Raw genomic sequence first — 21575 nt, forward strand, 5'->3', positions numbered from 1 at the left:
CCTAAAAACAAAGATTAAAGTCAATATATTTCCTAAAGGCGTAAAGTTATAAATCATATTTACCAGTTCACTCAGTCCCATGTAATTAATTCCCATTGATCTGGATGAAATAATCAGTTTACTATTAGTTTTGTCATTTGTTACCCAGTTCAGTGATATTATCTAAAGGCTATAAGAAACTTATATTTGTTAAAAAGTTCCTTTTTATCAGTCTTCTTGAAAAATCTTCATTTTGTAAAAGCATCAGGACAAAAAACAAAATAGCATGGTTAAAAATTTGAGTACAATGCAATTAGCAGGATTCTTGGATATAACATTTTAGAATAACTAGTATTATGATTGTTAACATATCAGGACATACCAGATGTTAGGAATTCCATATAAATTTTGGAATATCTATATAAATGACATTTATCCAAACACTATAATCTAAGGTTCATCTCCAATCACTTTACGATGTTTCTGAAGTAACTTAACATACCAAATAAACTTAGTTTGACATCTCTCTCTGAGATATCTCAGAGATGTTCTTTCGAAGTATCCAGAGTCAGCTGGAGGCTAAAAAGCTTTAGTCAGATTTGGATATTTGGGAAGTTTGTTAAAAATATCAAAAAGGTTTTACAACACAACAGGATGTAGGTCACTGTGAAACAGTGCCTATTCATTTAACCAAGTCACAAAATGATGAAACAAAAACAAATACGGAGCACCTAAGGGCACAGAAACTCATTTAATCTGTTATCAAAAGGAGCAGTCTAACAGAGAGGGAGATCAAATTTCAGTCTTGTATTAGCTTACTTAACGAAATCCATTTACTTATTTAACTTCAATCTAAATTCAGTTAATCCTGACCATGTACAAAACTTTCTTAGTAAAATGTAATTCCATTCCTCGTACCTTCTTAACTGAAAACACACATTCTACCATACTGAAATGTTTTATTATTTTCAGTAGCTTTAATTCTATATTTAAATTAGAATCTCCGATTCTTAAAAACCTTAATTTCTAGGGACAATCAAGAGGCAAGTAATACTTACCAAATCTGGAGAAACTATTTTAGATGATTTTTAGAACATAATTATTCTTAGAGTTTACCTAAAAGCTCTTATCTCATTTATATTTACTTTAAAGTTTCATCATATCAAGTTATTTTTCTTGCTGACAAATTTGCAACAGATATAACAAGATTTCATTTAGCTTCTATTAAACCTAGGTGCAGTGAAAGTACTATACTTAATGTTGATGGCTCCAAAGACATGTCTATATTAATTAGAGCAACAAACTTAAACATTAATACCAGGTATTAATTTAATACTAAATATTTCCTGGTTCACGTGAAACTGAAACTCATTTACCTTAATTTCTCTTGTATTTAGAATTGTTTGGTTTGTAAGGGCTTACGTTTCTTTAAGCCAATTAAATAAGGCTCATTTACAGATTAACCTCAGCAATGTTATCCAAGACAAAAACACATACAAACATACAAACAGAGAGACATCATAGTTCTCATTTCAAAATTTCAGCCCTGAGTCAGGTACAGTAGTGTAAAACCCATCAGTTTACAAAAGAGGTTGGATTAAAGTTGGGTTTCTGGCAAATGGAACAAATCAAGCTCATTTGTCTAGATGGCTAAACCCTTTTTACTAATATTTATGGTAAACAAGTCAAGTTCTAAATTACTGTACCCTCTTTTACAAAATTTGCATTTTAAAAAGATGGCAGAGATAAGGGTTTCTGAGAAGACCAGGTAGGACATTTGTATCTCAAAGGTACAGGCAAGTTTCTCCTAGGATGACTTTGTTTCCCCTTTGTTTAATATTTACAAGTCTCTTAAGATTACTCATATTTATTAGAAAATCAATCAACTTGTTCCCCACTGTCAATGTTACCGGGGACTCCTGTGGGGAAATCAGGGTCTGATGCCTCAAGTCCAAGGGATTCCCCTGGCCTCTTACAGGGTATTAGGGCAAGGGAAATTGCCCTGCTGCAGAAGTGCCTCCCAGTCCAAATTGGGTGCCCTGTAGGGTCTTAGATGGTGATACTAAACCAGGTCGCTGTGCCCCGGGTGTTACCACAGAAACTTCTATTTGATTCCAATGGGTAGGGGAAACAGGAGGCAGTGAATATGTTGGCAGCATGGGGGTGGGGACATTTGGAACAACTGCCAGTGTAGCCTGCTCGGTCACTGGGGGAGCTGGGTAGGCTGGGGTGGGGGCTAAGTTTTGAAATAACATGTCCCCACTCTCATTTTCTCCCTCTCCCCCTTGGGTTTCCTTTCAGATCACAGCACTATAAGGTGGCAGTCCTATGACTCCTTTTCCTCCTGATGCAATAGCATAAATGCTCCTATATATGGAATCTCATCTCTTTTCCCTGCTCTTTTGCAGAACATTTCGATCTGCGAGATTATATAATAATTGAGTGAGCCATTCAGGGGCCATCGTTCTTCTGATCCTAACATATATTGGGTTCATACCCTATTACAGTAGTATATCATGTCTCTCTTAGTCATAGGCTCCCGGCTATGTTTTGCCCATTTATCTAATATATGCCCCAAAGGGTTTTCCTTCGGGATAGGTGAAGTATTTCCCATTTTTATCAGTTTGACTACACCAAAACACAAAAGACACAGACAAATTCCAACACAAAAGGCACAAATTCTAGCATCAATGCACACAAAACCAAAACAAAACCAAGAGCAAAACCAACGAACTAGTTCCCAGATCAGGTAGACTTACCCTACAAAACCAACGAACTAGTTCCCAGTGAACCCGCTCCCAGAATCAGGTAGAGTCCAACAACAATTCCCCCCCCCCAACAGGGAACCCCAACCACACTGGCTTGTACCGTAAAGGAAAAGCCCAGATTGAGGGGGAATATGTTCCCAGCATGCACACCAGAGGAACTTAACCTTCAGAATTGAATGGAGTCTGTCGACTCGTAGTCCCAAATGGAACTGAAGTTCCCCAGATTGGAACTGAAGTTCCCAGATGGAACCGTCATTCCCCAAATTGAAGTCTGTCGGTTCTTTGCTTCAGCTGCCAAGCACTGGGGTAGCCGGTGCCGCTTCAGGGAACTTTGAAGGGAAGATCCTCAGGACAAATGGTCCTGGCAGCTGCTAGGGCCTTGCCCCAATATTCCCTGACCGGGCCGGCTAGCCACGAGCTGCAAGGCTCCTGGCTGGCTCGCCAAATTTGTTACCGAGTCCAAGCTTTCTCTGCTTGCCACATGACAGGCCAACGAATCGGAGATGAGGTGCCGAGGCAAGGAATACAACTTTATTCGGAAAGAAGGCAGACTGAGAAGATGGCAGACTAGTGTCTCTGAAAAACCATTTTATCTGGGTCTGGATGCCAGTTTCTGTTATAGAATCAGAGAGGCAGAGGCAGTGAGGAAGTAAAGTAAAAAGGCAGAATAGAGAGGGAGAGGCAGTGTGGAAGTAAAGTAGAAGGGCCATCAGTCTTGCAAAACATCTCCTGGAATGACCAGCCTTGGTGAGGGGATGTGTTAGTTTCTTTTTTCTTGCAGCCATTCACAGGTGGGCAGGGTTCCCTGAGGCAGGCCATTATGTATGATTATAATAAAGAAAGCAATGAAGAGCAAAGGTTAAAGTCAAAGAAACAGATCCAACATGGAGTCCAATTTAACTCTTCCCTGTTACAGAATTACATATAATTTTAGAGTTCTTTCTCTTCATCAAAAGCATAATCTAAAGTAATTGGTCTCTAATGCCTGTCATTCTTCAATATTTTTTCAGTGTTGTTAAAAATTTTCAGATTTAAGGATGATAACTCTAGTGACTAAAATGTTATAATCTAAGTGCACATTGCATAAATAAAGCTTAGCATTTGGCAATAAGTTAAATTTTTTGTACATTTGGGGAAAGGGGTGGATAGTGTAAATAATTTTCAATTATGACATGGAACAGGATGATGACTTTTTTGTGGTTTGATAAAGAAAATTTAGGTTTTATTTTAATAACTTCATTGAACTGTCAAGCAAATAGGAAAAATGAAAAAATGAAAAAGCCCTCTTGTAGCTGATAAGACAGTGCTGGTTTGGTTCAATCAGCAGCAGGCTCCATGTCTGATTTTATTTGAGCTCAATGAACAAAAATTTTCATTAAATGGGCTTCCCCGGTGGCACAGTGGTTGGGAGTCCACCTGCCGGTGCAGGGGACGCGGGTTCGTGCCCCGGTCTGGGAGGATCCCGCATGCCGCGGAGTGGCTGGGCCCGTGGGCCATGGCCGCTGGTCCTGCGCGTCTGAAGCCTGTGTTCTGCAGCAGGAGGGGCCGTGGCGGTGAGAGGCCCGCGTACTACAAAAAAAAAAAATTCATTAAAAAAAAAGATTCAGGATTTTCTTAAGTAATCAAAAACCTGATAAAGGTAACATGAAGTACAGTAAATTATTTTGATAAGACACAAAATCTTCACTTTCCAGGCAGATTACTCAAAAGGCACCTTTTCTCACCAAAAAACACATCCTACATTCCTTACATAGAGAAGTTTCCTGTATTATTTCTAGTAGTTTTAATTATATACATGTTTTAGAATTCTTAACCCTTAGAATCCTTAATTCCTATTTAAAACTAAGAAGTAAGCAATCTGTTACACTAGTATTTTGTGGATTGGTAAATTTATAAATACATTTCATAATTTCTGGAAGTATATATATATATATTTTTTGGCGGTATGCGGGCCTCTCACTGTTGTGGCCTCTCCCGTTGCAGAGCACAGGCTCCGGACGTGCAGGCTCAGTGGTCGTGGCTTACGGGCCCAGCCACTCTGGGCATGTGGGATCTTCCCGGACAGGGGCACGAACTCGTATCCCCTACATTGGCAGGCGGACTATCAACCACTGCACCACCAGGGAAGCCCCTGTCATATTTTAGATTCCACATATAAATGATACCATATGGGGACTTCCCTGGTGGTGCAGTGGTTAAGAATGCACCTGCCAATGCAGGGGACACGGGTTCGAGCCCTGGTCCAGGAAGATCCCAAATGCTGCAGGGCAACTAAGCCCATGTGCCACAACTACTGAGCCTGCGCTCTAGAGCCTGTAAGCCACAACTACTGAGCCTGTGTGCCACAACTACTGAAGTCCGCGCACCTAGAGCCTGTGCTCTGCAACAAGAGAAGTCACCTCAGTGAGAAGCCTGCACACTGCCGCCAAGAATAGCCCCCGCTCGCCGCAACTAGAGAAAGTCCGCATGCAGCAAAGAAGACCCAAAGCAGCCAAAAATAAATAAATATAATAAATAAATTTATATATAAAAAAAGATACCATGGACATTTAAAAAAAAATGATATCATATGTTATTTGTCTTTCTCCTTCTGACTTACTTCACTTAGTATGATAATCTCTAGTTGCATCTATGTTGCTGCAAATGGCATTATTTCATTCTTTTTTATGCCTGAGTAGTATCACATTGTATATATATTCCATTGCATATATGTACCACATCTTCTTTATCCATTCATCTGTTGATGGACATTTAGGTTGTTTCTGTGTCTTGGCTATTGTGAATAGTGCTGTTATAAACATACGGGTGCATGTATGTTTTTGAATTATAGTTTTGTCAGGATATATGCCCAGGAGTGGGATTGCTAGATCATATGATAATTCTATTTTCAGTTTTCTTTTTTTTCCCCTCTTTTTTTGGCTGTGCCGCACGGCATGAAGGATCTTAGTTCCCTGACTAGGGATGGAACCTGTGCCCCCTGCAGTGGAAGCATGGAGTCTTAATCACTGGACCACCAGGGAAGTCCCATATTTTTAGTTTTCTGAGGAACCTCCATACTGTTTTCCACAGTGGCTGCACCAACTTACATTCCCACCAACAGTATAGGAGGAGAACGCTACCACTTTCAATGATTTGTTAATCAATCAACTAATTAACCAAGTTTATATGGAGTGCTACTATGTGCCAGGCACCAGGCAAGGCCTGGGAGTGAGTGGTGGATCCTTGAGCTTTGCTATTCACCATCTTGTAGGGAAGGCAGAGGGTAAACAGCAATCCAGTGGGTGGAATGCCAAGGAAGAGCAATTTAGATGCTCTGGCAAAATTTGTTCTTCTGGAATCTCATCTGCAGAAAATCTGAACCAGGAGGCTGAGTTCCCAGTTGACATCTCTCCCAGGACAGCTGCCTGAATCAGAGAAGGAATTAACTCTCCAGCCAGACTAATATATGCCCTCTATTTAATACTGCTAAATGGTGGGACTTCCCTGGTGGTCCAGTGGTTAAGAATCCACCTTCCAATGCAGGGGACACAGGTTCAATCCCTGGTCGGGGAACTAAAATCCCACATGCTATGGGGCAACTAAGCCTGCACACTGCAACTACTGAGCCCGTGCGTCACAACTAGAGAGGAGCCCACGTGCCACCACGAAGAGCCTGAGCACCGCAACTGAGAGCTGATACAGCCAAAATAAGTAAATATATGTTTTTAAATTGCCAAATGGTATCCCCAGAAAGATTCTGGGTAGAGTTTCATTATTGCTAATCAAGGGCCTGTCTGGTGGATTATTTAATAACAAGCCCCACTCAAGACTTCTGACTTCAAGATGGATTTTTTTTGGCCCAGTTGAAGCCCAGGAAATTACATTTCTGATTGTTGAGTCTATCCTTACAAATAACTGGGATGAATCCCCAAAGAAAAGTGCATGGTCTTTGGAGTCAGGCAGACCAGACTGTGCTGGGTTTCCAGGCTGTGTAACCTTGAGCAAGGCACTTTTTTTTTTTCCCATCTGTGCTGCACAGGATCTTAGTTCCTAGACCAGGGATTGAACCCGGGCTGGCAGTGAATGGACAGCCAGGGAATGCCCGAGCAAGGCACTTGTGTTCTCTAAGTCTCAGTTTTCTCATCTGTAAAGTGGGGACACTGGCATCTTTGTTATTGGTCATCAAAAGGATTAAAGGCAATACATATTATACAGACCCAACACATGGCAGTCAAGAACAAACGTTTTCTTTGTTTTTTCCTTGTTGCACAAAATGACATTCAAATCAGTTGGGCTTTCTAAATAGGTTGGATTTCTTCCTCGAGAGAATGGCAGGGAGGTTAGTCAATATGGCTGGGATTCTTTTTCTTTTTATTAGTAAACTAAATTTTGTTTTTGGGATTCTTTTAGTTGTATAGCTCTTTGGTCCTTTTAAATTTTTTTTCCAAACCAGGATGATATTTGACACTTCAGAAAAAAATCCAACGTTGGCTGTTTATAGGAATAAGAATTATCCTTCATAGGAATGTAGAAAAGACATTCAGAGAAGAGAAGCAGTGTGAAGTCAAGCCAAGCCCTGGGAACTCATCATAACACATTCACTGGAAATGTCCATCTTATCCATAATTAAACTATAGCTGTTAAGTTTATACTGCAAGTGAGAAAAATAACTATTTTGACTCCTCAATCTTTCTTTAAGATAAATTATCACTTTTTTCATAAGGTATCAGCTATAAGGAAGCGTAGTGAAGTTTTGATTTTTTAGAAAAGAAGTTAATGATCTGGAAGTTTCAACTCACTTGAGTTAAAGACTGACTCCCCTCACAGGTCAAGGTGTACACCATGGACTGCAGCAGGGGTGCACCTGTGTAAAATGGCTGGGATTCTTGGGACAGAGTTTTAAAAAGTAAATTAGTCCTATTGTATTCTAATTATAAAAGTAATACTGAATTTCAGCCTATATGGTAGACTGAGTTGGTAACAAACTATCTTTTCTCCCGGTCTACACTCCTAGAACTGTTTGGAAATGTTGCCTACCAAAAAACCATTTCCAACTCCAACTTGTCCTTTCTTCACCATTGGAAGAGCCCACTTACCACTACAGAGAGTGGAGAACGCTCACATACATTTTTCCAGCCTCTCTTGTGGATATAGGCAGGTTACTGAGTCCTGGCCATTGGGAACTGAGGGAAAGTTTGCAAAGGGACTCTGGAGAAGATTGTCCTCCCTAACATAAAGAGAGGCATGAGAGGAAATGCCCCCTTCCTTTACTCGGGGCATGGCCATGTCTGCTGCTGCCATCTTGTGACCATAATAAAGAATATTACAGATGGAATGCAGAGACGAAAGATGGAAAGTTCTTGGTTCCTTGCTGTCATTGTTGAGTCACAAAGTTGAGAATCCTTAATCTTTGCTACAACCGTTCATCACTGAGTATTATGTTAGCTATAAATTTGTCATATATGGCGTTTATTATGTTGAGGTATGTTCCTTCTATACCAAATCAGTTGAGAGATTTCATCATGAAAGGATGTTGAATTTTGTCAAATGTTTTTTCTGCATGTATTGAGATACTTATATGGTTTTAATCTTTCATTCCATTAATATGGTGTATTATATTTATTGGTTTGCATATGTTGAGCCCTCTTTGCATCCCAGAGACAAATACCACTTGATCATGATGTATGATCCTTCTAATGAACTGTTGAATTCAGTTTGCTAGTATTTTGCTGAGAATATTTGCATCTGTATTCATCAGGGATATTGGTCTGTAATTTTCTTTTCTTGGAGTATCCTGATCTAGCTTTGGTATCAGGGTAATGCTGTCCTCATAAAATGAGTTTGGTAGTATTCCCTCCCTTTCAACTTTTTGGAAGAGTTTGAAAAGGATGGGCATTGATTCTTCCCTAAATGTTTGGTAGAATTTACCCATAAAGGCACCTGTTCCTGGGTTTTTCTTTGTTGGGACATTGTTGAATACTTATTCAATCTCCTTACTATCGGTCTGTTCAGATTTTCTATTTCTTCATCATTCAGTCTTGGCAGGTTGTATGTTTCTAGGAATTTATCCATTCTTAATTTTTTTTAAAAAAATATTTATTTATTTGGTTGCACCAGATCTTAGTTGCAGCAGGCAAGCTCCTTAGTTGTGGCTTGTGGGCTCTTTAGTTGCAGCACGCGAGCTCCTTAGCTGTGGCATGCGAACTCTTAGTTGCAGCACACATGTAGGATCTAGTTTCCTGACCAGGGATCGAACCCCGGCCCCCTGCATTGGGAGCGCGGAGTCTTACCCACTGGATCACCAGGGAAATCCCTATGCACAAGTTTCTGTGTGTATATATGCTTTCATTTCTCTTAGGAAGACCTTGAGCTTGGAACACATGGAGAGCACTCACTTGCCCTCAAATTAAGTTAAACTATGTATGTTTAGGGTATGTAAAGCTCCAGATGGTCAGGTTAGAACAAACGTGGGAATGTGTTTCTATGGCATCTGCTAGTCTTTGGGAGTTTCCCAGGAGCAATCACCTCTGCTTTTTATAGCCTTCCTATGTCTCAGATTTGAGGTCGTAACCTAGTCACTGTTCTCCTTTGTGAGGAGTGTAATTGCTGGGTCATATGATAATACTATGTTTAACATTTTGAGAAACTTCCAAATTTCTTTCCATTTTGTATTCTTTTTTCTTTGGCCACGCTGCACGGCTTGCGGAATCTTAGTTCCCCAACTAAAGATGGAACCCATGCCCCCTGCAGTGAAACTGCGGAGTCCTAACCGCCGTACCGCCAGGGAATTCCCTCCAGTTTTTACTCCTACTATCCATGTATGAGGGTTCCAATTTCTCCATCCTCATCAACACTTATTTTCTGTCTTTTTTTTTTTTTTTCAGTACGCGGGCCTCTCACTGTTGTGGCCTCTCCCGTTGCGGAGCACAGGCTCCGGACGCGCAGGCTCAGCGGCCATGGCTCACGGGCCCAGCCGTTCCGCGGCATGTGGGATCTTCCCAGACCGGGGCACGAACCCGTGTCCCCTGCATTGGCAGGCGGACTCTCAACCACTGCGTCACCAGGGAAGCCCTATTATCTGTCTTTTTAATTTTAGCTACCCTAGTCGTTGTGAAGAGGTATCTCAATGTGATTCAATTGATTTCTGACAAAGGTACAAAGGTTATTCAAAGGAGAAAACAGTCTTTTCAACAAGTAGTGCCAGAACAATTGGATGTACATATGCAAAAGATGAACCTCACCCTAACCTCTCATCATAAAGAAAAATTAACTCAAAATGGATGATAGACTTATATGTAAAGATTAAAACTATACAACTTCTGAAAGGAAACTTAGAGGAAAATTTTTATTACCTAGATCAAGCACAAATTTCTTAGATATTATATAAAAAATATAATCCATAAAATAAAAATTGATAAATTGGCCTTCATCAAAATTAAGAACTTTTGCTCTTCAAAAGATACTATTAAGAGAATGAAAAGATAAGCTACAAATTAGGAGAAAATATTCACAAAACACATATCTAACAAAGGATTTGTATCCATAATATATAAAGAACTCTGAAAATTTTATAATGAGATAACCAACAGCCCAACAGAAAATGGGCAGAAGATTTGAACAGACACTTCACTAGTTAAGCAAATAAGCACATGAGAAGATGCCCAACATCATTAGTCATTAGGGAAATGTAAATTAAAAGCCGCTCAAATTAAAAAAAAAAGTACCAAGTTCTAGTGCAGATAAGGAAAAACTAGAACACTTATACATAGCTGGTGGGAATGCAATGTGGTACAGCCACTCTAGAAAACTGTTTGTCATTTTCTTATAAAGTTAAATATATACTTATCATATGACTCAACAATCTCACTCCTAGGTATTTACCTTAGAGAAGTGACAACTTATATTCATACAAAAGCCTATACATGAATGTTTAGAGTAGCCTTATTTATAATTTTCAAAATGTGGAAACAATCCAAATGGCCCTCAATTGGTGAACAGATAGATAAACTACGGTTCATATATACAATGGATCCCTACGTAGCAACTAAAAGAAACCAACTACTGATACACCCAACATAATGGTTGAATTGCAAATGCATGATGCCAACTTAAACAAGTTAGACTGAAAACGGTACATACTGCATGATTCCATTTATGTGACATTGTTGAAAAGGCAAAACCCACAGGGAAAGAAAACAAACAAGTGGTGGGAGTTTGGGATTGATATATACACACTATTATATTTAAAATAGATAACCAACAAGGACCTACTGTATAGCACAGGGAACCCTACTCAATATTCTGTAGTAACCTAAATGGGAAAAGAATTTGAAAAAGAATATATACATACATACATACATACATATATATATATATACATATATATATATATATATGACTGAATCACTTTGCTGGGCACCTGAAACTAACACAACATTGTAAATCAACTATAGTCCAATATAAAATAAAAATTAAAAATAAAAACAAGGAAACAAACAAGTGGTTGTCCAGGGTTTAGGGTGGGGTGAGGAGCCTACATCAGAGGGAAAGTAGGGAATTTTGGGGAGTGATGGATCTGTTCTGTATTTTAATTGTGGCAGTGGTCACACAGAACTCTATGTGTCTGTCAATACTGAAGTGAATGAATTTTATTGTATCTAAATTATACCTCTGGCCTTGCCTGAATTTCTTGTCTGGCCTCTGATCAATCTCTATTGATTGAGGAAGGCCAAGAACCCTGGTCAGTATCACATGGAGTGAGATATCCAGACCCCCAGTGATGGACAGCTGCCCAGTCTATCCAGTTTCCACATATGAGCTGCAATGAAACTAAACTAGATGGCACATTCTTTACCCTTCACTGTAAACATCTTCAGTCTGTTCTAAAGCGCTGCAGCTCCGGGATACTCGAGTCTCCTGGGTGGCATTCGCTAATACCCACCCACTGTGGGGTACAGCACACCAAGGTACGTTGCTCCATGTCAGACCACTATGCACTTTTCCAGGCCACCCTGGTCACTGTCTGTGGAGAAGGCATCTTACCAGCAAGCCCGGATATGACGGTTCCCCACCACTGCTCATGTAGTCAAGAGTTGGGAATGTTCTAGAATTGCTTAATTAGGAAAGTTCCTTTCACACTCCAGTGGTGATTTTTGATTGAACCCAGCATGAGTTTTACTCCTCTGGCAATTCTTTCTGGATGAGCCTATGCTTTAAAAGATCTATGTTGGGGCTTCCCTGGTGGCGCAGTGGTTGAGAGTCCGCCTGCCGATGCAGGGAACACGGGTTCGTGCCCCAGTCCAGGAAGATCCCACATGCCGCGGAGCGGCTGGGCCCGTGAGCCACGGCCGCTGAGCCTGCGCGTCCGGAGCCTGTGCTCCACGGCAGGAGAGGCCGCAAAAGGGGGAGGGCCCGGAAAAAAAAAAAAAAAAAAAAAAAAAAAAAAGTAGGGGTAACCAATAAAGGGTAGAAATAAAATACAGGCATCTCTTGCTTAACATCAGTAATCTGTGTTAGAAATCAGATGTTCTGTGTGAAAACACAGACCAGAAGGAAGTGTAGTTCCCATTATTTTAAACGGGAAAAATTATAATGCATGATGTGTCAACACCAAACCTCAAACAATTTCCTAAAACATAAATAAAATACAGTGAAACACCTGTACACAAGCAACAGTCTATTGTATTAAGATTTAATATGATTAACCAGCAGTAGCAGCAGCACTTACATCTGTCCCAAGGTCTGGGCGAGGGGAAAACTAGGCAGCCCTGTACCGCAGGCCCTCACACTTTCTTTCTTTCTTGAAGAAACACAAAACCCTTGAGATTCATGTACTGTATGACGGAGAAAAAAAAAGTACCTAATGTTCCCCCCCAAAAAGATAGTATATTTTGTACTTTGTAAAGTGTTCATTAAAATGGAAGAAAAAAAATGAAAAAACAAAAGATTTAATATGATTAAAACCACTGCTTCCTTCAAACAGTGTAGTACCAACATAAAGATAGACATACAGACCAACAGAACAGACTATAGACTAGAGAGCCTAGGAATAAAGCCGCACATATATGGTCAGTTGATTTTCAACAAGGATGCCAAAATCCATTCAATGAGGGAAAAGACAGTCTTCTCAATAAATGGTACTGGGACAACTGGATAGCCACATGCAAAAGATTGAAGTTGCACCCTTACGTTACACCATGTACAAAAATTAACTCAAATAGATTAAAGACCTAAACATAAGAGCTAAAACTATAAAAATGTTAGAAAAAAACACAGGGGAAAAGCTTTACGCCATTGTATTTGGCAATAATTTCTTGGATATGACACAAAAGCACAGGCAACAAAGAAAAAATTGACAAATCTGACTTCAACAAAATTTACAACATTTGTGCATCAAAGGACACTAACAAGAGAGTGAAAAGACAACCCACTGAATGGGAGAAAATATTTACAAATCATATATCTCATAAGAGATTAATATTCTGAGAATATAAAGAACTCCTACAACTCAATAACAAACAAGCAACCCAATCCAAAAATGAAGAAAGGCTGTGAATAGACATTTCTCCAAAGAAGATGTACGAATATCAATAAGTCCATGAAAAGATGTTTAACATCCCTAGTCATTAGGGAAATGCAAATTAAAACCACAATGAAATACTACTTCAGAGCAAGTAAGATGACAATTAAAACAAAACAGAAAATAACAAGTGTTGGCAAGGATGTGGAGAAATTAGGACGCTTGGCACTGCTGGTGGGAATGCAAAATCGTGCAGCTGCTGTGGAAAACAGTTTGGTGGTTTCTCAAGAAGTTAAACATAGGATTACCATATGATCTAGCAATTTCAGTTCTAGGTTTATAGCCAAAAGAATTGAAAGCAGGGACTCAAATGGTTATTTGTACACCAACGTTCATAGCAGTGTTATTCCCAATAGTCAAAAGGTAGAAACAACACAAATGTCCATCAACAGATAAGTGGATAGACAAAATATATTATATACATAAAATGAAATCGTAACTTTAAAAAAGAATACAATTTTGATACATGCTACAACATGGATGAACCTGGGAAACATTATGTTAAGGAAAATAAGCCAGACACAAAAGGACAAATATTGTATGATTCCACTTGGATAAGGTACCTAGAATAGGCCAATTCATAGACAGAAAGTAGAACAGAGGTTACCGGGGGCTGGGGGACACAGAAGAAATAGGGAGTTATTGTTTAATAGGTATAGAGTTTGTTTGAGATGATGAAAAAGTTCTGAAAATGGAAGAGGTGATGGTTGCACATTGTGATTGTACTTGATGCCACTGAATGTACACTTCAAAATGGTTAAAAGAGTAAGTTTTGTTATGTATATTTTACTACACACAAGAAGCAAAACCAGAAACCACTGCTTCCTAACCACCAAACAAATGATGCTGCTGTTAGCAAACGAGAGCCTTGTGTGTAACAGCCCGATACCATGATACTTCCCTTAGCACCAACATCTCAGATGCACACCCATTTTGTTGATGTGGAGGCACAATTTACAAAGAACACTTCATTCTGATATTCTACCAATAGTGGCTGGAATACTGCTTGAGCTATTTCCTACACTGAGTTCTGTTTAAAACATTGTGCTGAGTTTTAGGGATGTAAATATAAAATTTTCTTATTTAAATATTGGCCAGAAAATGTTGCATTGAGAGATAAGAAAGTTGTGTGATGTTCTGGTATTGAAAACCAAGAGGATTCTCGTGGGGAATGTCTCACAAAATATGAATTACAGACCTTCCAAACTAAGAGAAGCAAAATCAAGAATAAAGAAAACTAAACCATTAAAATAGAAGGCTTAGAAGGAGACAAAATGCATAGAGAAAGCATAGTAAATGTAAAACACAAAATTAGATGGTAGAAATAAGTTCACATTGATCAATAATCACAATAAATGTAAACAGATCAATGTTTACTTATTATAAGACAGAGACTTTAATATTGGATTTTTTTTATGAAGCTTTTTGATTTTTACAAAAGACACTCCAAAAACATAATGACAGAAAGACTAAAGATAAAAGACTATACTTCAGGAAAATACTAGTCAAAAGAATGCTAGTATGCATCTGTAATAATAACTTCGTCTCAATATATGTAGCAAAAAATCAATAGACTCACAAGGAGAAACTGGTAAATCAGCAATCATAATGGGAGATTTTCCTCCCCAACATTTTCGGGCTTAGTTGCTCTGCGGCATGTGGGATCTTCCCGGACCACGGCTCGAACCTCTGTCCCCTGCATTGGCAGGCAGATTCTTAATCACTGCACCACCAGGGAAGTCCCAATAATGGGAGATTTTAACACACTTCTCAGAAATGCATGGATCAAGCAGACAGAAAAAAAAAAAGAGTAATGATCTACAAAATGTGAACAATGCAATGAACAGACTTGAGCTAACAGACATAGAAAGAACTTCCTTCCATTAACAGGGAAAGCATATTCTTTAAAAGCACAGTTATGAAAATGAACCATGTACTAGGCCTCAAAGTGATATTCCACAGACCCCAAAGTATGAATATCACACAGACCACATTCTCTGACCACAAAGCTAGCAAACCCATCTTGCCATGGCTTGGGAAGATCTTGCTTGGGCATGGAGCCAGCCATGGATGGGAAAGCAGGGTCCATGGGTAGATGTTAACTCCCAACCCTATCACATGAGCTGCTGGATCCTACTGGAACCTATTCCTGCTTATGCCAGTTTTTATTGGGTCTCTGTCATTTGCAACCCAAGAGTTCTGAATAAAACAGATACTTCCCAGGTGAGACATGGTACAGCTATGAAGGCATCTTGTTATTGAATGAACAAATTCTTCACATGTAAAGTTTGTTTCAAGTACAGAGCCCATTATTTCATCACCCATGAAAGAATACATACTTTTTAACGATGTGCTCTTTATAGATGAAACAACTGAGATTCCAAAAGTTGAATGGGGCTTCCCTGGTGGCGCAGTGGTTGAGAGTCCGCCTGCCGATGCAGGGGACACAGGTTCATGCCCCGGTCTGGGAAGATCCAACATGTCGCGGAGCGGCTAGGCCCGTGAGCCATGGCCGCTGAGCCTGCGCGTCCGGAGCCTGTGCTCCGCAACGGGAGAGGCCACAACAGTGAGAAGCCCGCGTACCGCCAAAAAAAAAAAAAAAAAAAAAAGTTGAATGACTCATTTAATATCACAGCTCCAGCGAGCCCATTCACATGGCTCTGAAAATCTCTGAGTGAACCTCTGTCATTCTAATTCTACTCCATCTGTTTCCTTGTTCCTGCACTAGGCAGTGAGTTCCTCCAGGGCAGAGACCGGGTCTTCCTCATCTTTGTGTCCCCACTGCACAGCAAAGGACCTGTCAAGTAGAAGATGTCACTGACACTAGCCGAGTGGCTGAAGGAATGAATGACTTGATTATCAAGTCAAAGAGCAAGATTTAATGTGTGAGGTTGAGGGAGGAAAGAGAAAGAAATGGCCTTCCTTAGGATTCTTTCAGGGACATGAGACAGAAAACTAATTCAAACCATTGTAAAGAAAAGAGGGGGATTTAAGAAAACCATAGAAAGACAGGCATAACTTTCACCACAGGCTCTTAAAAGTATTAAGAACCTCTTCGGACTTCCCTGATGGTGCAGTGGTTAAGAATCCGTCTGCCAATGCAGGGGACACGGGTTCAAGCCCTGGTCCGGGAAGATCCCAAATGCCATGGAGCAACTAAGCCCGTGTGCCACAACTACTGAGCCTGTGCTCTAGAGCCCGCAAACCACAACTGCTGAGCCCTAGTGCCACAACTACTGAAGCCTGCACACTTAGAGCCCACGCTCAGCAACAAGAGAAGCCACTGCAATGAGAAGCCGGCACACCGTAACGAAGAATAACTCCCGCTCGCTGCAACTAGAGAAGGCCCGCACACAGCAATGAAGACCCAACGCGGCCATTAAAAAAAAAAAGAAACTCTTCATCTCTCTGAGGATATGTTGGCCTATTCTCTTGGTCTCTGCCATGGGACGGTGAACATGTAGCATCCTTACAGCTTATAATCCAAGGAATGAAGAGCTGAGACTTGAACCCAGATGGTCTGATGCCAGTAACCACATGATACGGAAATAAAAAGGAAACCCGGGTGGTTGAGAAGAATTGGATCCACTCTACAGAATAATCTATACGGCATGGTAGTTAAGAGTGTGGGCTCTACCTAGGGATAAATACCAGCTGTTTCACTTGCTAGAGGTGTGATTTTGGGGAAGTAATTTTTTTTCTTTTTGGCCATGCCTCGCGGCATGTAGGATCTTACTTCCCCAGCCAGGGATCAAACCTGTGCCCCCTGCAGTGGAAGTGCAGAATCTTAACCACTGGACTGCCAGGGAAGTCCCTGGGCAAGTAATTTAACTTCTGTGTCCTCGTCTGTAAAATGGGCATACCTCATTGTCCTCGTGTGTAAAATAGTTCACGTCTGTATTAGTTTGCTAGGGCTACCATTATAAAATACTACAGGCTGCGTGGCTTAAACAACAGATATTTATCTTCTCACAGTTCTGGAGGCTAAAAGTCCAAGATCAAGGTGTTAGCAAGTTTGATTTCTTCTGAGGCCCCTCAGAAGGTGGCTCCTTTCTTGCTATGTTCCCCATGGTCATCATCTAGCCTCTGTCCTAATCTCCTCTTAAAAGGACACCAGTGTGGGCTTCCCTGGTGGCGCAGTGGTTGAGAGTCCGCCTGCCGATGCAGGGGACGTGGGTTCGTGCCCCGGTCCGGGAGGATCCCACATGCCGCGGAGCGGCTGGGCCCGTGAGCCATGGCCGCTGAGCCTGCGCGTCCGGAGCCTGTGCTCCGCAATGGGAGAGGCCACATGAGAGGCTCGCGTACCGCAAGAAAAAAAAAAAAAAGGACACCAGTGATACTGGATTAGGGCCCACCCATATCACCTCACTTTACCTTAATCACCTCTTTAAAGGCCCTATCTCCAAATAGTCACATTGTGAGGTATTGGGAGTTAGGACTTGAACATATGAATTTGGGGGTGGGGGAGAGGGATATAATTCAGCCCATAACACTACCTCTTAGGGTTATTGTGAAGATTAAATGAGATAATATGTCTAAAGCAAAAATCAGGGGAGCTGGAATGCTGTAAGAGCTTAATAACCGTTCAAGGTAACTGAACATTTACTTTAGGCATAAGGGTATCTGACAGGTCACAAACCTTTCTCTGCTAGGATATTGGCTGGAAGTGCCCTGGGGGCTTCTCTCATCCAGGTCCAGGATCATCTTTGCCTTATGGTCTAAAGTTCCCAACTTGAGCTCACAACTGTTCTGTTCTGTTCTTCCTGTGGAGAGTTCTCAGACTTCCTTTCTGTAGGAAAGGAAGACTCCCCAAGGTTAGTCTTGAAAACGAGGAGACATTCTGTCCCAGCTACTCATAGCTCTGAGAGTGCCTTTCCAATACCACTATAATTTCTACTCCTTGGGCAAGCCACTTATTAAAATTTAATGACAATCACTTACATTTATAAAGCCATTTTCAGTTTACAAAGCTCTTTTCCGTGCATTCTCTCTCGATCCTCATAACATTTGTAGGAAGGAAGGATGTTTTTCTCTATTTTATAAATGAAGAAAATGAGGCTGTGAGGAGTAGCATCATTGTCCTAGGTCATACAGTGGCAGAGATGCACCTCAAATTTTTGCCTTTGGGTTCCAATATGTCAGGACTAGCTCACCCTTTCAGGCATTTTTCTACAATATAAATAATCCAGTACACCAGTCCGGGTTGGGGGAGATGTAGGTAAATTATTTGGGACTATTTTGACCGGAAGTGACAAAAACCCAACACAAACTGGCTTCAGCAAAAACTGAATTCATTGGTTTACCTAACAGAACAATCTAGAAGCAGGTCTTCAGGCATGGATGGATCCAGGTGCTCAAATTATGTCACCAGGACTGTCTCTTTCCATTTCTTAGCTTCTCTTTGTGTTCACTTTATTCTTAGACAATCTCTCTGCTTGGGGTGTCAAAGATGCCCCCCTGTGGTTGAAGCTGAAGCCCTAGCTCAACAAACTCAGTAAACGGGGAACAATCTCTTTCTCGTAAACTGCAACAAATGACCTGGATATCATTCTCAGCTATTTGGCTTGGCTTATGGGCCCACCCAGACGCAATCGTTGTGTCTAGAACAATGGAATATGTTCATTCTCCAGGCCTGATCATTTGCCCGGTTCTGGAGAGGAGTAGGGTGAGTCTCACCAAATCCAGGGCCTGAGTGAGGGGGAAAGGAGTTTCTTTAAAGACAAAGTACTGATGTCAGAAGCGGTGTGGGTGGCAGGCAGCTCTCTCCAGGGTGTCATCGCTCTGCAGAGCTAGAACAGAGCAACCAGTGGGGAGCTGGGGGCCCATCTTAGCAAGAACTCTCAGTTCTTCCCTGGAGAGAGAGTAGTAAGTGGACTTCTGTGATTTTTTTTTCCTGGAGTGCCTAGCTTGGCTCAGCAGGATAGGAAAAAAGACAATAATTCATGGCAGAATAAGGAGAAAAGATGGAACTTCTGGCTCTGGTAACTTATATTCAGAACAGTACCCACACCAGGAGCACCCACAGAAGGAGACTTTGAGGTGCCCTTTGAGGATGACTTCCCTCCCCCCTCTTCTCAGCACCTTCTGTCTCCCCATGAAGCTGTGAGCTACAGGAGGGCAGGGACCACATCTGTTTTACCCACCATCTTCTCCCAGGACCTAGCATAGTGCTGTGTTGGCACATTGCAGGAGCCTATCACATATTTATTGGGTGGATGAAAAAAATTAATGAATCAGGTTGATCACTTGAATTGGTAGGATGGACTCACCTCTTTGTACAAGTCAATCCCTCTGTTTGGCCTCTGTTCTCCATCTGTCAAGTGGGAGAAGGTGTAGAATGAGACTCTCTTCACAGCCCCTTCCAGCTCATGCTTCTGGGATCTTAGGGTTCTCAGGAGACTGTCCGGATGCCTCTTCAAGGAACCAGTGGAAGGGGAAACCAAACTGATTGAACATACTGTCTCAGGTGAGATGACTTCACATGGGTCTGTGGTCCCCAAATTGTGGGGGACTGCACATTTTTTTTTTTAATTTTGGAAGGAAATAACACTGCCTGTTTCTTATTTTGCCAAATAAAGCCACTGGCGAGGTGGGGTGGGGGGGAACAACTGTCATTAACTGTCATCACCATTTCTTTAAAAAATGGAATTTTTTATACCAGGAAGGCAGGAAGTACATCATCTCAGAAACAAAACAAAACAAAACAAAAAAACAGTCCCTCTACCCCGGGGAAAAAAGACAGGTGGCAACCTCACATGATGATAATTACGTGTGTTTTTTGCACATAGATCTAAATTTCACCAGACTGATCCCTGTGTATGGTCCAGTATTTGGAACCTACTAACAGAGATTATTTTCATCACCCCTCAACACCTGTGAAGTGGGGCTTAATCTGCCCACTTTACAGATGGGGAAATAGAGGTTCAGAGAGCAAGTGCAAGGTCACGGAGACAGTTAAGTAGTAGTCAGAGCTTTCTGGATGACCACCCAGATCATCTTGGCAGATCCTAAGCCAAAAGGTATTTCACTGCAGGGAAGAAATGACCTGCACTGGCTCCCCTGGAGTGTCCCCTCATTTTCTCGGGTCTAACCGCAAACTGCCTGGACTGGTATGCTCCGTTCTTTAACACACCCTCCTGATGTGTCCGCTTCATGCCAGGCACTGGGAGAGTGTAGGGAGAGAAACCAACACGTCCCCAGCCTCCTTTTCTCCTGTTCCCCATACCCACCCCGTGTCCCACTATCCAGGCCCAGCTCCACACACCGGCGGCCAACGAATCCCCACCGCGGGCGTGGGCCGCTAACAGTTTAGGAGGTTCCCTCTCCCAGAGATGCTGGCGATTTCCTAAGGAGACTCTGGGAACCTTCAACGCCTCCAAGACCCAAAGGACTGGAAGCGTAACGGTGCCACTCGACAGGCACTGTGGTAGGCTGTACCCGAGGTAATTTGGGAGCAAGGGATCAGTTCAAACGCGGTGAACTAACACCCTGTTCTGCCCCTGCAGCGTTCCCATGGGCTTTGCGTGGACCCACAATCGCTCAGCTCCGGCCGGAAGGAGGGGGGTCCCCCAAATTAGAAGGCCTTACTGTGGCGGGGGTTTACTGCTCCGGCTGGGGGACCCGCAGGGACCGTGCCGACCCCTCTCCGGGACTGGCGGACACCCGAGCTCCCTTTCCTGTTCCGCTCCGCCCCGCACGCCGGCGGCAGGAACGCGCCTCCGTCGGGCCGCGCCGGTGCCCGAGAGCTCGCGCCTCCGCGCGGGAGCGCGCCCCGGGGAGAGCCCGAGCAAGATGGAGGCCGCGCCGAGGCCGCCGCCTGGGCCCGGGAAGCCGCCGCTCGGAGCGCCGAGCCGCGGCGCCTAGGCCGTGGCAGTCCCGGACCCACTGCTCCGGACCGGGCCCAGGTTGGTCTCCCCGCACCCCCTTCCCGCGGCCGCAGCCTCCGCGTGCGTCCGGCCTGGGCGCGCGGCAGCCGCCCCCCACCCCCCATCCCTGGCCCTACCCGGGCCCGGCCGCTCCCCCGCGCCCCGGGGACAGCCCCTGCCCACTGCCCGCCCCTCGCGGCTCGGGCTGCCTGCCGGCGCCTGTCCCTCGTCCCCTTGGCCTGGAAAACCTCTCTCCCTGTAGCCCTGGCCCGCCAAACGTAGGCTCCCCCGAGCCCTGTCTTCTGAGGGACCCTCCCAACCCCCCCGCCCCCTGTTCAGACCCTGCGGCTCCGGCCCCCGATGTCCCTCTAGCCTCATCCTGGTTCCTGCACTTCGCCCTCCCTG

At 42.6% G+C, this 21575-nt stretch overlaps 2 protein-coding genes across 5 annotated transcripts in view; one reads left to right on the top strand and one right to left on the bottom strand.

The window, feature by feature from the left end:
• Positions 1–4268: 4268 nt before the first annotated feature.
• Positions 4269–21418, bottom strand: LOC113613215 (translation initiation factor IF-2-like). 4 transcript variants are annotated; one of them, XR_003430113.1, is made up of 5 exons: positions 20893–20990; positions 19575–19618; positions 18247–18337; positions 17945–18094; positions 4269–4316 (listed from the first exon to the last, which is right to left on the bottom strand). XR_003430113.1 is itself a non-coding variant. In XM_027093748.1 (4 exons), the coding sequence occupies exons 1-3, from the start codon at positions 21293–21295 to the stop codon at positions 18044–18046; spliced, it is 498 nt and encodes a 165-aa protein (XP_026949549.1). In that variant the 5' UTR covers positions 21296–21418; the 3' UTR covers positions 4269–4316; positions 17945–18043. The 4 variants fall into 4 exon arrangements, 1 of the variants encoding a protein (XP_026949549.1); XR_003430112.1 differs by having other exon boundaries at positions 19575–19718; positions 20893–20987; XR_003430114.1 differs by lacking the exon at positions 18247–18337 and having other exon boundaries at positions 19575–19718; positions 20893–21000.
• Positions 21102–21575, top strand: part of LHFPL4 (LHFPL tetraspan subfamily member 4) — a 28842-nt gene continuing 28368 nt past the window's right edge. Inside the window, exon 1 of the mRNA XM_027093746.1 lies at positions 21102–21209. The gene's annotated coding sequence lies outside the window, so the exon portion shown is untranslated. The remainder of the gene's footprint in view (positions 21210–21575) is intronic.

The sequence above is a fragment of the Aethalodelphis obliquidens genome, unplaced genomic scaffold (assembly GCF_003676395.1).
Source record: "Aethalodelphis obliquidens isolate GAN/ISIS:26980383/991018 unplaced genomic scaffold, ASM367639v1 scaffold86, whole genome shotgun sequence".
NCBI classification, from domain to species: domain Eukaryota; kingdom Metazoa; phylum Chordata; class Mammalia; order Artiodactyla; family Delphinidae; genus Aethalodelphis; species Aethalodelphis obliquidens.